At 38.5% G+C, this 15,121-nt stretch overlaps 1 protein-coding gene across 2 annotated transcripts in view; it reads right to left on the reverse strand.

Moving 5' to 3' along the window:
* The window catches only part of COL11A1 (collagen type XI alpha 1 chain), a 272,464-nt gene that overhangs the window by 184,504 nt on the left and 72,839 nt on the right, over positions 1-15,121 (reverse strand). For both annotated transcript variants that reach the window (XM_087960746.1, XM_087960745.1), the window contains exon 5: positions 6,197-6,325. In XM_087960746.1, coding sequence (XP_087816872.1) covers positions 6,197-6,325 — 129 coding nt within the window. The remainder of the gene's footprint in view (positions 1-6,196; positions 6,326-15,121) is intronic.

Genomic DNA, 15,121 nt, shown 5'->3' on the forward strand with positions numbered 1-15,121 from the left:
GAAGAAATACTGAGAGAGGAGTTTATTTAATCCTTCCTAAAGGAATGGATCAATTAAATGAATGGATCAATTAAACTATCTAAAACAGGCAACACTGGTATGGAAGTTGATGAAGAAAAAATAGTGATCCATTTCCAGCATCTACTAATGATTGACATACCCCCTGCCCCTCCCTCCCCCAAATGTTACTGCAAATATGTTTAATATGAATACATACATTTTTAAAGCAATTCCAACATTATGATTTCCATTGAGAACCTTCTTAATCCATATTGCCCAGATCAATCTGTACATGCCTATTTGCTTGCTTGCTATATAGAACATTTATATAGTTGCCCATCTTTCAACAACTCTGGGTGGCTCCTGGTCAGAATCTGTCCTTATAATAGCAATAGCAATAGCACTTAGACTTATATACCGCTTTATAGTGCTTTACAGCCCTCTCTAAGCGGTTTACAGAATCAGCATATTGCCCCCAACAATTTGGCTCCTCATTTTACCCACCTGGAAGGGATGGAAAGCTGAGTCAACCTTGAGCCTTGTGGGATTTGAACTGCCAAATTGTAGGCAGCTGGCTGCAGAAGTGGCTTGCAGTACTGCACACTAACCACTGCGCCACAGAGGCTCCTGTTGCAAACCTCAAAAAATTCAAGTTCCAGTTAGGATCTCCTATTTATATTACAAATGTATATGAAAGTTGGCACTTGAACATGTTTAATGATTCATCTATCAATGAATCATTGCAACGAATATCTCAAATCCAAAGGAGGCTGATTTTCACATCCTACTATATGCACTATTAAAAGTATTGCTAAATGGCAAAGGTGGTAATGAAGGACCTAGGGAAGCGCTGCACAATTTGTCTACATCCTAACTTGAATGGATGGTATTAATATAATCCCAAAGAAGAAGCAACTGTTTTAGGGTTTGCTTTCAGAGTAGGGTATCTTACGATGTAGAAATCCTATTTAAAGACTGTAAATTAAATGTTGCTGACTTCTGGAAATATTATTGATTCTGACAATCTCTGGTTGGAGTTCACTGAATTGGGTTTCTGCTAGTCTGACCAAAGACAGAATAACAGAGTTGGAGGTCTTTTAGTCCAACCCCTTGCTTAAGCAGGAAACCCTATACCAGTGCCGCCCCAACCTTCAGGGCACTAGGGACCGGTTCTGTGGAGAGAAGCTTTCCGTGGACTGTAGGGGGTGTGGTTTCACGTGCTGCCTGCATCCCGTGGATGGAACTTTGCTTATTTGTGTGGCCCTATTTCTGGCATACTACAGCCCAGTGTTAGTCCATGGTCTGGAGGTTGGGGACCCTTGCCCTATTCCATTTCAGACAGGAGTTGTCTTATCTCTTCTTAAAAACCTCCAGTGCTGGAGTTCCCACAATTTCTGGAGGCAAGTTGTTCCCCTAAATAACTGTTCTCACTGTCAGGAAATTTCTCCTTAGTTCTAGGTTAGTATTTTTTTTTAGTATTTTTAGTATTTATTTGATTTATCAATTGCTTACAAGATACAGGTATAAGAATAAATATAGTTTTGAATACATGAGATAGATACTTCTAAGAAAAAAAAACAATAGGACAGGGACGGTAGGCAGGATTGGTGCGCTTATGCATTCCCCCCTACAAGGCCTCTTAGGAATGGGGTGAGGTCAATAGTAGACAGACTAAGGTTAAAGTTTTTGGGGTTTGGGGAAGAAACCACAGAGTCAGGTAGAGTATTTCAAACATTGACCACTCTGTTGCTAAAGTTGTATTTTCTGCAGTCAAGTTTGGTGCGGTTAACCTTGAGTTTGTATCTATTCTGTGATCTTGTATTGTTATGATTAAAGCTGAACTATTCACTTGCAGGTAGGACATTGCAATGTATGATTTTATATACTATATTTAGATTGGACCGGAGGCGGCGTAGTCCTAGGTTTTCTAGGTCTAGAGTTTCAAGTCTGGTGGCATAAGGTATTCTGCAATGAGTAGAGGAGCGGAGAACTCTCTCTCCTTAAGATATCCTTAAGATATTTCCCTGCCATAATGCATATTAGTACATGACATCATCCAGTGCATTTAGTCTTAAAAATGACAAGTTGAGTGTTGAGGTTCTCCCATCCTCCACATTGCCCCAGTGAAGGAATTCCAAAGCATTTCTGAAAGAAAGGGCCCTTTCTACATTGCTGCATGTAATTTGACTCAAAGGCACAAATTGTTACGTTAAATAATTTGAGGTTAGAAGAGGTCAGTTCCCAAAGACTGTACAAAAATCAAAGGTTACTGAAATATTTATGGATGACATTGTTGTAATTGCTTTCAGGAAATATACTGAAATGCTGTCTTAACTGGACCGTTTTATTATCTTTACTAAGGATAATATATCTAATTCATGCACATCCTTTGTGTCAGATATTAAAAGGGTGTCTCATATGATCTGTGTCTATAAGGAAAAGCAGCTCTGATAAGGCAGCAGGATTTGGGAGAAAAGGAAAAGTACATTAATGAGGAGAAAAAGTGCAAGAAGTCCTTTAGAAAATATAGCTAGACTTCCTTCGCTTCTTCCTTCCATAAAACACTTTTAATTTAAACATACGTTTGCTTTCTTTCAGATGTCCCCTGCAACTAGGGCCAAGCCAAAACAAATGAAACAGACTTCCCTTTGGAGATCAGTTTCTTCAGTCAAGGTATTGAGGTTTATTGAGTGGTGGAATTATGTTCCAAATAAAGAATTGAAGCCTTATGTTTACGAGGCATTTTCAATCTTGCTTACATGCACATACATATTCCAATCCAGCTCGAAGAAGGCCAGAATGTACATTATTGGACCAATTTTTTCCCCATCTCTGACTTCCAAGTTGGGACTCTGGTGATATGATTTGTCTTGACTTAGTTTAATGCAAAGAACAATGCAAAAAGGATGTTTATAAAAGTCAGTACTGAGAGTTTTCAAAACCTTCAAAAGAAGAGACAGAGCTTCAACTCTTAAGGCACATTCAAAATTATAATACAGATAGTCCTTGACTTATGAGCTAAGTTGGGGCAAGAATTTCCATTGCTATGTATGGAGGTTGATTAATTGAGTGACACCTAATGTTACAACTTTTTCTCCTGTGGTTGAATGCCTCAAACTGTTAAGCAAATCTCTGCAGTGAATCCAGATTTCTCTGTTGACTTTCCTTGTTGGAAATGTGCCAAGAAGGTCATTAATGGCCATCACATGACCTGGCACATTGCAACCATTGCAAATACATGCCAATAGCCATCACCTGAATTTTAAACACATGACCATGGTGATGCTGTAATGGTTGTAAGTGTGAGGACCAGTTGTAATTCAATTTTTTTCACTGCAACTTCTAACAGATGCTAAATGAATGATTGTAATTCGAGGACTACTTAGTAACAGAAACAGTAGAACACCTGGCGTTCCTTTGATTTATAAGCTCACAAATAGGTTGTAGATATTTCAATGGAGCTCAATCTAATCCTCAGATATATTGCTGTCAATTCTTTTGCCTGTATTTATTTAGCTACAGTTCAGGGACCGGCATTCTCCAATGGGGAATGCCAACACATAAAGGTTCATGTGAAGTATCTTCTTTTCTTGATGCCCACTTTTATTTTAAAGATCTTCCTGAGCAAACATGAAATATTTGAACGGAAAACTTTTTCACCTGCCCAGTCTTTCCATGATTTTTCTCTGCCTACCTCAGTGCTACTCTGCCTTTCATTTTTAAAAATTAGTTTTATTCTTTTGTCTGGATTGCATTTTTATTACATAGATTATGATATTTCTGTTAATAAAAGGGAGAATAGGCATGTCATAAATAATAATGAGATTACTAAAGGATTACTAAATCCTTCAGATACTAAAACCTAACGCATGGTATGAATGCTAATTTTTAAGCAACAAAACCTGAACGTGTGAACAAAATAGTACGAACAGATTGTGTAGCAAACTTAAATCACTGCACACTCTTAAGATATTTTGAATACTAAACACAGACTGTTGAATAGCTCAAAAGATTAGCCTCCTATCACAAGCAATGAAGCTTCTAATTCAATCTAGAGCAGTCCCAACTTTTCATCATCATAATAATCAATAATACAAAATAGAAATTTTACATTTAAATTCTTTGTGGCTCCTGAGGAGTCGAAAGAGAGCAGGTCATAGAGATGTACAAAATGAATCAATGTCATAAATTGAAAATGCAAATTCTCTTTCTCTTTTGAGGTTTAAAGATATTACTGCTTGTCGCTTTGAACACCTGTTCAAAAATATTTCTTAAACACATTTGAAATCTAAATTTTAAATATTAAATATTTTTTTAAATCTCAAAATATATTTTTAAATCTCAAAAGTAAGGTTCATAAAATTGACAGGTTGCAAAATCAGTTAATAACAATCAGAATTGCTGTAAACAACCATACAAAGAAGTGATAATGTTTCTATTTTTCTTAGGCCAACTGTAATATTCTATAAGTATTCATATGGAGAAAAAGCATAGGTTATTGGAAAATTTCATACACTGCATGAAAAAAATCCTCTCCCCAGTTTCAATTCCAATCCAAATTTTAGATTGGATAAAATTATCTCTTTGGATACAGAGAAAATTTAGTATTTGTGGTCTTAATTGCTTCCATTGTAAAAATCTTTTTCACTATTTACCTTTCTCTCATCTTTGACCTGTGGTCTAATGGGAAACACTGTAGAAATAAATATAAGATTTCACGGACAGAGTAGACAGGCAGACAGACAGACAGACAGACGGGAAGGAAGGAAAGTCCACCCTCACTAAAATCTGCCACCCATGACTTCAGAGATAAAGCAAGCAGTGTGCATATTTAGCCTTAAATATAAAACACAAATGCAATCAAAGCCTACTCAGACTGGATATACAGTAGGCTGAACTCCAAACTAGTTAAAGACTCTATCATAAACATCTAACTAGTATGTTGTAATCAATGGGGTTATCAGATAGCAATTTTTCAAAATCCTCTATGCATCTAATAAACTTAGCCATAACCTTATTTCACAATTGTGTTAGCTTTTTAAAAAAGTATAGAATGTCAAGTTGGAATAGCATTTGCAACTAGCATTTTTCTATCTTTTCCAGTTCTTATTTTGTAAGATTGGAGATTTTGTTTAGGGCTTAGTGGGACTGTTTTGGGAAAAATCAGTATTGTGGTGTTTTTTTTAAATATACCATGACAAAATCCAGAAATGGAGCAGGAACTAAATCAATGAATGCCTATGGGAAGACTCTGTAAAATGTTAAAGAAGCCAGAGAGGTTGTCTGGAAGTCAGCTTGCAATCAGGAAGAATGCACAGGCGCTACTCCTAGCTTCCCTTTTGCGTGTGTGTTTTTTGTTTTTTGTTTTGCTGCTCTGTGGCACTAAGGCCCAAGCAGTCATATCTCCCTGCTAATCCCATGGGGGAAAGGGCATCCCCCTCAGGCAATTCCCTCATTTGAAAAGATAGCAGAAAAGAAAATGGCTGATCCCCTTGTTCCCTTCTCTACTTTTTGGTAAACAAAAAGAGAGAAGCAACCTAAGACTAAGGAGAATTTTCCTAAAAGTGAGACCAATCAACCAATGGAACAGCTTGTCTTCAGAATCTGCGGGTGCTCCATCACTAGAGGCTTTCAAAAAGAGTGGGGGAAGTACACACCATTAAAACAATGCAAAAAACTTAAAACAACCATTCCCTTTTTTTAAAAAAAAACTCAACCCCAAAGCAAACGAGAGGGAACTAAGAGCAGTCGCTCATGCTGATTGAAAGCCTGGGCATGCTGCCAAAAGCCACATGCATTCTTCCTGCTAGTGCTTTCTAAACTTTTCTTTCTACTATATGAGATAGTTCCATTTCACTGAGAAATATGGCATCTCAATCATATTTGAAAATGCCTGTGACAGACTTGGGAGCCTCTCCTTCGGTGAGCTGGCCTCAGCTAAGAGAACATATTCTTGTTTCCTTGTTATTTCCAGCGGTCCAATGTCCCATAAAAATTACATTTCTGTCCATTTAAATGAAGGAGGGTCTTGAATTTATTCCGAAAAGCAGCCTTATGCATGTACGACAGGATAGACATCTCACACTCAGAGTGGGAGGCATTTAGCTCCAGGCCACTCTTCAATAATAGCATGAATGCAACATACCTGCTAAAGTATAATAAATCTAATTTTTTTAAAAAATGATGCGTTGCTTACTTCCTCCACTTGAGGTTCTTGAGCCTGGGGAGCATTGGGCACAGGAGAATCACAGTCTGGGCTGTAGTGCTCACAGTAATCATAGGCTGCTCTGGGATCACCAACAATCAGCATCTGCTGGATATCACCCTGCCAAGGAAACATAAGATTATAAATTAGCAACCATTACAGGTCATGGGGTGTAATGAAAAGGAATCCTTCTTCTTTACAAAACAAGCTCGGTTAAGTGAGATGCACCTAATACGGGTTTAATTATTCTGCGGGCACCTGTTAATTTATTTTTGTAATATATCTCTTGTCTGTTGTGGCTCCAGCACAGCTTGTTAATAGCTTTGTTACAAACAAATAAGGAGATTTATAGCAAGAGGAAGTCATTTTGGGGCAAGAGCCAAACGCTTTTAAACCCTTATGTACAAAGGGATTGCACGAATCATAAACAGAGGCTGAAACTACCTTGTTCTGATGTAATAGATGGAAACAATGCTATTCCTATATTACCAGGCTATAATGACAGTTCTGATGGCTCCTTCCATAAAGACTTTCATAAAGTTCAGAGTTTAAATAGTAATGACACAAAGTATATGCATTTATTGCTAATGAAAAGTAGTAGCATGTTGAATAACTGACCGCATGAACTCAGTAAAGTTAATAATCTCTGTCTGGGAATTTAGAGGGTTGTAGTCCACTCCATCTGGAAACTACCAGGTTGAGAAATGCCATTTTAAACCCATGAACCTTCTTATTGAAATAAATTAGGTTTTAGATATTTATTATTATTTCATACAGCTATATATATATATACATACACTTTCCATTAATTCTCATAGTATTTGATTGTGTGGGATCGTGATCTTTATTTGCAGACATAAAATAAGAGTGCATTTTGCAAGGCACTGAAGACTTGGTTATTTCCCCAGACAGTTGAATCAAGTGGATAGATGAGTTCTGTTATTGATGTGTTCTTCTGTGAGTGGGGCTATTGTTTATCCTTGGGCTAAACTGGGAGTTCTTCGTTGTAGGTTTTTCTGTGGTTTGTAAACCACCCACAGTCACTTATGTGAGATGGACAGTGATATAAATCATAGAAACCAATGTTTCTCAACATTGTTTGGAGATGCGTAGACTTCAATTCCTATAATTCCCCAGCCTTCATGGCTGGCTGAGGGAACTTTGGGAATTGAAGTCCACTCATCTGCAAACTGCCATGGTTGAGAAATACTGATATAAGAAAACAAATAGGTAGTTACCGTATTTATCGGCGTATAACACGCACAGGCGTATAACACGCATCTTCATTTTAAGAGGGAAATTTCAGGAAAAAAAATTAAATTTCTAAATAAAAACTTTGAAGCAAAATAAGGGTAGCTCAGAACTTTTTTTTATTAATATTATTACCACTTATAAGGTAAATCAGTGGTCCCCAACCTTTTTGTACCAGGGACGGTTTCAAGCAAAAAAATTTTTGCAAGGACCGGGGGGAAGAGAAGAGAAGGAGGCTTGCTCTCTCGCTGCTCCACCATCCAAGGAAGAAACTGCTTCAAAGAAGCGGGGGGCTTTCCTGTCGCCGCAGCTATTCCGAGCGCCCGTTTCACCCCACTCCCACCCGCGCGCTTCAATCCACAGTGTCCCATTCTGCCTGCCTGCCTGCCTGCCTTAGTTTCTGGTTGTTTGGGAGCAGCCGGCTGAGAATAATAACTATTCGCCTCTTTTACTCAGCGAAGCTGTTCGATTCAACCATTAACGAAGGCAGGCAGGCAGGCAGAACGAGCACTGCGGGCGGGCGGACGGGGTGGGGTGGGGGAAAGCGGGCGCTTCAGGAAGCTGCGACGAAAGCCCACTTCTTTGAAGCAGTTTCTTCCTGTGCTGGTGGAGGAGCGAGAGAAGCGACTGAGAACTGACCCAGAGAGAAGGACAGGCTTCGGTTGCTTCCTCCCTCCCCTTCTTTCATTTGTGTCCTTGATCCCGATCCCAGCAGCATTCACCGAAGGCTTCTTAACATTATATCGGCGTATAACACGCATACATCATTTGCCCCCTATTTTCAGGGGAAAAAAGTGCGTGTTATACGCCGATAACTACGGTAACTACAATTCCTAACAGCTATAATTTTGGTTCCCAATAGCATGACCCACGTAAACACATGCAGGGAGTTAGGTAAGATCACATATCTCTTGCCTTTTCTTTCTTTAGTTCAATAGGAAACTTTTCCAGAGCTCCTGAGAGCATGGAGAGAGTATTCCATGGGTATTTCTATACACATACAGGTACTAAACAGATTTTCAACTGTAAATATAGAAATTGGCTTGTACATCATCTGAATGTACAAGTTTACACAATGCATCAAACCAAGGCAGCTGGTGGGACAAAACACAATTGCCTAAGTTTTTAAAACACGCTAAGTCAGGGGGGGGGGGGGGGTGTGTGTTGGTTTTTTTGAATAAAAAAAAAAAAAAAAAAAAATATTATTTTTTTTTTTTTTTTTTTTTTTTTTTTTGTTTTTTTTTTTTTTTTTGTTTTGTTTAAAATAGAGAATAAAAAAAAAAAAAATAAAAATATTTTTTTTTTTTTTTTTTTTTTTAAATATTTTTTTTTTTTTTTTTTTTTTTTTTTTTTTTGGTTTTTTTTTTATTTTTTTTTAGTTTTTTTTTTTAAAATTGCAGCAACGTTTGGCAGAATCTCATCTGCCATCAGCAGGCTTCTGTATTGTGTTCGTCTGTGAGAGACTTTCACAGCCATTTCTGTTTTAAATTTGGGGCTAGCCTACTGCTGTGCCAGAATAGTTTTTTCTTCATCCTGATTGGTTGGGAGTCTTGGTCTGTGTTTATTGGTCTTGGACTTTGCTGTGTTCTGCTTGATTGGTATTTCTAATATCTTCTGTCTGTTTTGTAGCTTTTTTGGTCTTGATTGGCTGGCAACATTGTTTCCTGTATTGGAGGCTTTTAGTGCAGCTTGGCTCCGAGTAAATGGATGGCTATCATTTATTAGGAAGCTAGGTTTCATCTGGGTGCCTGGTTGGGGTATGTTTGAGCTGGAGGTATCAATGGGAGTTTGTTTGTGCCCAGGTGTTTGCCTGGCTTGTGGTGTGGAAATTTTTTTGTTTGAGAGTGCAGGCCTCCAGATAATTGACAGTCTGGTGGAGTCATCTCTTCTATTCATGCTTTCAGGTCTTTTTTTCAATCTCTATGGCTTCTCTGATAATTCTGTGGCTGGGGTTTTCTATAGTGGCTAGGGTTTTGGTGCCATTGAAGTCGATGCTATGACCTGTGGCTTTCATGTGTTGGACTAGTGAGGAAGTGTGTTCCAGCTTTTTTACTGCATTTTTGTGTTCATATAGGAGAATTCTTCTCCTTTTTCTGCAACCTTTACTGCTTCTCACCCCCCTCAAACTTGCTTGAGGCAATATAAACTATAAGCTTGGAATTCAGTTGTGATAATTCAGAATTCTGACTGTTGCATTCCTAATGAGAATGGGAGCTTATAGTCAGGTAAGCTATGCCAATAGGTTTTTGTATTGAAATCAAACAAACATGCTTAATAAATACAACACTAGGAAGTATGATAGAGCATAAGTTGCTATCTCTTATTCAACCTGCCTTCAGCTCCCTTTCAAAGAGCAGTAAAAATGATTGATAGTTCCCCTAATGTTAGTCAAGTTACTAATGAAGATTCTATTTGCCTACTAAAAAACAATGAAAAATCAATCCCCATATTCTGATGACTTGTTTTGCATTTAATCCTCTAGTTAATCGAGCGTAGAGAAGATTAATACTTTAATCTTATTTTACTTACAGTGGTGCAATTGACTCACAGTTATTCTCATTACCCTCTCCCGTATTTGGATCTTATAATCTAATAATTATCCAGAAGCAATAGACAATATTTTGAAGTCACCCTTAGGTTTCTTTAACTTTAATTACCTTCGCTTATGAATATTGCTTTGGCTGTTCAAAACTGATTACTTGAACAGAGTAATTCTTTTCTCACACACATATTCATCCATAGTCAGATCTTACTACAATAAACCACATGAATGAAAACCAACTTTACTTGAACATTTCATCTTTTTTAGAACAAAGAGTTGAGGGCTTATATATATTTTAGTCATTGGGATCTAAATGAAATTCCTGAGGCATTATTTATCCAGCATCTTTTTAAAAACTTCCAACACTGGAAGTTTTTAAGAAGAAATTGGATAACCATTTGTCTGAAGTGGTGTAGGGTTTCCTGCCTAGGCAGGGGGTGGACTAGAAGACCTCCAAGGTCCCTTCCACTGTGTTTTTCTATTCTATTTAAGACATTATACCCTGATCCCTAAAACGGAAGCTCAAATACTTTGGCCATCAAATGAGAAGAGAAGACTCATTGGAAAAGACCCTGTTATTCAGAAAGACTGAAGGCAAAAGGAGAGGGGGATAGTAGAGGATGAGATGGTTAGACAGTGTCATTGATGTTGCGGACATAAGTTTGGGCAGATTCCGAGAGACATTTGTTGAACAAGATGTAGTTTACTGAGAATGATAATTACTGAGTTCACACATCTCCATGAGCAAAAGAGAACATGTTATAGTTTAATGTAATGTGTGATTACCCGGGGCATGGCACAAAGGCAACACAGTCACATAAGTCCTGTCATGCCCCTGGTGGAGACTGACTCTGAGGGAGAGGAGGAACAGCTGACAGGGAGTGGAAGTGTGGCTCCGGAGGTTGTGGAGGAGGTTGGGAAAGGGCAGAGGCCAGCTGAGCAGGCAGAGGAGGACCCAGGCCCACCCCTTATCCATGCTAGGGTATGCAGGGAGGAGAGGATAACGGAGAGACATGGTCTTCTCGGGAGGAGAGGGTGATGATCCTCTTCATGGGATGCAGGTGTGACAACTGCATAAGAGTTTGGACCTGAGTACTGGCAAACGCTGGAAACAAAGCATGTTTTATTTTGGTCTGAAGTTATCTTGGTTGGCATCCTTCCAACAGACTGTGCCTTGTTACCTCCTTGAATGTGGTAAATACTTCTCCTGTTCCGTTGTGGAAATTTCGTCATTATAGTTTGTTTGGGTTTTTATTTCACTTCTATCTGGTCATTAAGTTCGGACTGTTTTGCTTTCTTTTGAAGACTATTTTTGAATATGTTTTATCTCCAGCTGAGTATTATTGAACAGTGGGGCCAAGTTGGAGGCATTAAATGACATTTATTTACATTTTGGATTTTGTTACATTTGTGTTACACTCTAGGTCATTACAAGTCCCTTTAATGCCTCCAACTTTGCCCCCAATGTCCAGGTTACCTTTGGCTGGAGAAAAATCTCTCCCAAGAACAATCTTTAAATGGAGGAAACAGTCCGAAACAGTCCGAAAACAAAGTACATACAAACTGTAAATAAAAATCCACACAAACCATGTTGCAGTAATTAACTTGACAGGGCAAGATAAGGAATTGCAGACTTGAAAGCCCAGCAAAACACACACAGATGCCAGGAACCCAGATAAGCCTCGACAATACCAGATAACTCATGATTTGCTCTCAACAATTTGCTGTGCGCAGCCTCCCTTTTTAAACACTATGTTCCCAGGTGCAGCTAATGAAGGGAATCAGGGCCCTTTCCTTCCCCATAAGCCATGCAACTCACGTTGCTCCCTTCTCCATTCCTCCCTGTGTGCCCTAGGATGAAGAGGGGGTGGGCCTGGATCTTCCTCCAAATTCTTCTCCCTTGCTCTACCTCTTCCCTGCTCTGCCCAGCCAGACTTTGCCCTTCCCCAGTTTCTTCCACAGCCAACAGAGCCACACTCCCACTCCCTGTCAGCTGCTTGGCCTCCCCCTCAGAATCAGATTCCAACAGGTGCATGACACAATATGTGAAACCAATCACTGAAGGGCAGGGGTGGGATCCGACAGGGTTAACTACCGGTTTGGTGATTTACGAGGTTTGGTGATTTACGATGTGCTTTCCTGCACGCTGTGCGCATGCCTGTAAATCGTCATCAGCCTGGTGCCTGGACAGCTGAGCAGCGCTGCGTGCCGAGAAGCAGCCTTTGAAAAAGTACTTTTTTCCTGCTTTTTTAACTGCAGCTGTGCCTCGCACAGCAGCTGAAGTTGAAAACGCAAGAAATAAAGGTCAGGTAAGAGCCCAGGTGGGCGGGTGGGCAAAAACATCAGCTGCTCTTCAGAGCTACCGGTTCTACAGAGGTGGACAGAACCGGTAGAAACCTACCCCTGCTGAAGGGTGACCACTGAAGCAACTTCCAGTGCACTATTAGAATTTTCTGTCCCCAATAGGGAAGCATTTGATGGCATCCCTTGTTCTTCTGTAATCAGATTACATTATTCCATGTGTCAAAAAAACCCCAATCTTTTCTATTATTATTTTTACTATGCTTGAACTACTTTAAGTACAACATCACTACATACTTTTTAAAAATCAAAATGCCACTGAGAATTGAAACATATATTAACAATGAGATATTACTTTCTGTGCATGCACATAAATGAATTCTGAAGTATTTTTCCTCAGGTATTCAAAATGAATTCTGTGTATTCTATGCATTTTTTTCATTGCAGTAAAGATAGCTGAGGAATAACATCTAAATCAAACAGAATTTCTTCCTAGAAACACTAATAATCATCAACATTGCAAAAATTAGATGTATTCATTTATATCTAGGGGCACTAAAACTGATTAACAAGAATTAATCCAGCTGGGCATCAATCATCGCAAACAAAACTATGAGGGTGAACAATACTTTTATTACAGTCAGACAAAATGTGAATTGAAGCACTGACTGAATTAAAATGAAGAAATCATAATTTTCTAAACACTATTATATATTGAGTAAATCATTTGTGGAGTTATTTTCTGTGTTCTATGAAAATTCCCTATTGCAGAGATTGCAACATTCTCATGCAGGTGGTATTTACTCTTACGAAATAGTATACTACGTATCAGCTACTCTGAGCATTCCATACAACACCTGAAATCTTCTCATGAACCTTCCAGATGTATTATAAGCACTTGTAAACCAGGAATTTTAAGCATCCATTCTGTTATTATTATGGTTCATCGCAGTCAACCAGATGTTGAGACTGGATTTGGCATTTTATCCACCTATCGAGTCTTTCCCAAGGAGCTGGGAATAGGCAGATGTTGTTTGATGGTGCTAAAGGCCTCACCACAGGATGTCAGCTGTTCCAAGTAATGCTGCCTTTTGCAATTGACTAATGATGATTTTGTTAATGCTGATGATGTCCAAGTGATGCTTCAGTTGTTTTAGCATTGCATCAAAATCCCAAGGCAGGTTATTGTTGGTACTATCTCTGCTTTTCTTTGCCACAGTCATTCTATTACTGTTTTCAGGTTGTTTCTTTTTCTTTTTTCTTTTGCTTATTATTATTGTTCATCATACAGTCAGCCAGATATTTAGACTGCATTTGGCATTTTCATCCACCTTCCCAAGGACCTGGGATGGGCAAGTGTTGTTCATAGTGTTAAATGTATCATCACAAGATGTAAGTTTTTCCAAGTAAAGCTGCCTTTTTGCACAATTATTATTATTAAATTCATAAAATGATCATAAATTATTATCAATAAAATCATAAAATAACATTAACCTAACTATTGTAATAAATTTTGTGACAGCAGCTGATGAGGAATTAATCATAAGTGAGGCTGGGAGGTTAGTATTCTTCGGCAGCCTTTCCTTTTTCTTGTGAAATTTGATGATCCAATTCCTGTTTTATACATATATTGTAGCAACTTTTAAAATGCCTATAGCAACTACAAGCCAAACCTAAAACAGATTCCAGCCTCTGGAAATGCTCATCCTAAAGTAAACTTCCACAGCCTACATTAAGAGGTGAGAAGGAGGTAAGCTGAAAAGAAAAGAAAAATGCTATAGTTATATACTTTTTGGAGAGCTATAACAAAACATGACAAAAACAGAATCTCTCCCTTATTCGTTTTTTCACAATTTTAGATTTTTCTTCAAAGGTTGTTCACAGAACTCTAAAATGGAAAGAAGTATCTCCAATAGTAAATATGAATCTGGGAAAGAGTGCTTCCCAAACTTTGAAAAAAAAGAGAGTATGATTCCAAATCTTGGGAAAATAGTTTTGTTGTTGTTTGCAAGGGATTTTGTGCAGAGTAAGAGATTCAGTATTAGTGAAGTAATAATCTTATCTTTGAAAAAAATAAAAGTAAAAAGTTGCCTAAATTAATTCCCATAGCCCGCTGTATAGCTCTGTATAGTTTTTCTTTTCTTCTGAGCAGATCAAAGCAAAGCAGAATCGGGGTCACAAGAATTCAGAACCAAAGAAAAAAAGAATGAATTTTACCATAAACAGAACAAAGTCAGCACTTTTAATGCTGTCACTGTCTCTTCCTCTGCCCCAATCCCTTTGGATCATAGTCAGCCTCCTTCCATGGTCTTTAAAGAGAGAGAACAAAGCAAAGATCCTGAAGAACTCCACTTCAATTGCTTCTTATGGACATCATTTTGTTCATAGAAGAATATGCTGAGGTATTCATATCCATCAACATTTGCTCTGAATCAGCTAGTGGAAGATCAGCCTTCCTTCCTTCCTTCCTTCCTTCCTTCCTTCCTTCCTTCCTTCCTTCCTTCCTTCCTTCCTTCCTTCTCTCTCTCTCTCTCTCTCCCCCCCCCATGATTTTTATCCCACCTTTATTACTTTATAAGTAACTCAAGAGAGGGAACATGCCTAATACGCCTTTTCCCTCCTATTTTCCCTACAACAATAGTATGATGTGGGCTGGGCTGAGAGAGAGGAACCCAACCAAGGTCACTCAGTTGGCTTTCATGCCTGTGGCAAGAGTGGAACTCAGAGTCTCCTGGTTTTTAGTCTGGTGCCTTTACCACTAAACCAAACTGGCTTAATAAATTAATTATATTTAGGAGAGCCTGATGAGATGAAGTTGCTTG

Source organism: Notechis scutatus, chromosome 3 (assembly GCF_049901735.1).
Source record: "Notechis scutatus isolate UNSWTSFEM ecotype Mainland chromosome 3, rNotScu1.2, whole genome shotgun sequence".
NCBI lineage: Eukaryota > Metazoa > Chordata > Lepidosauria > Squamata > Elapidae > Notechis > Notechis scutatus.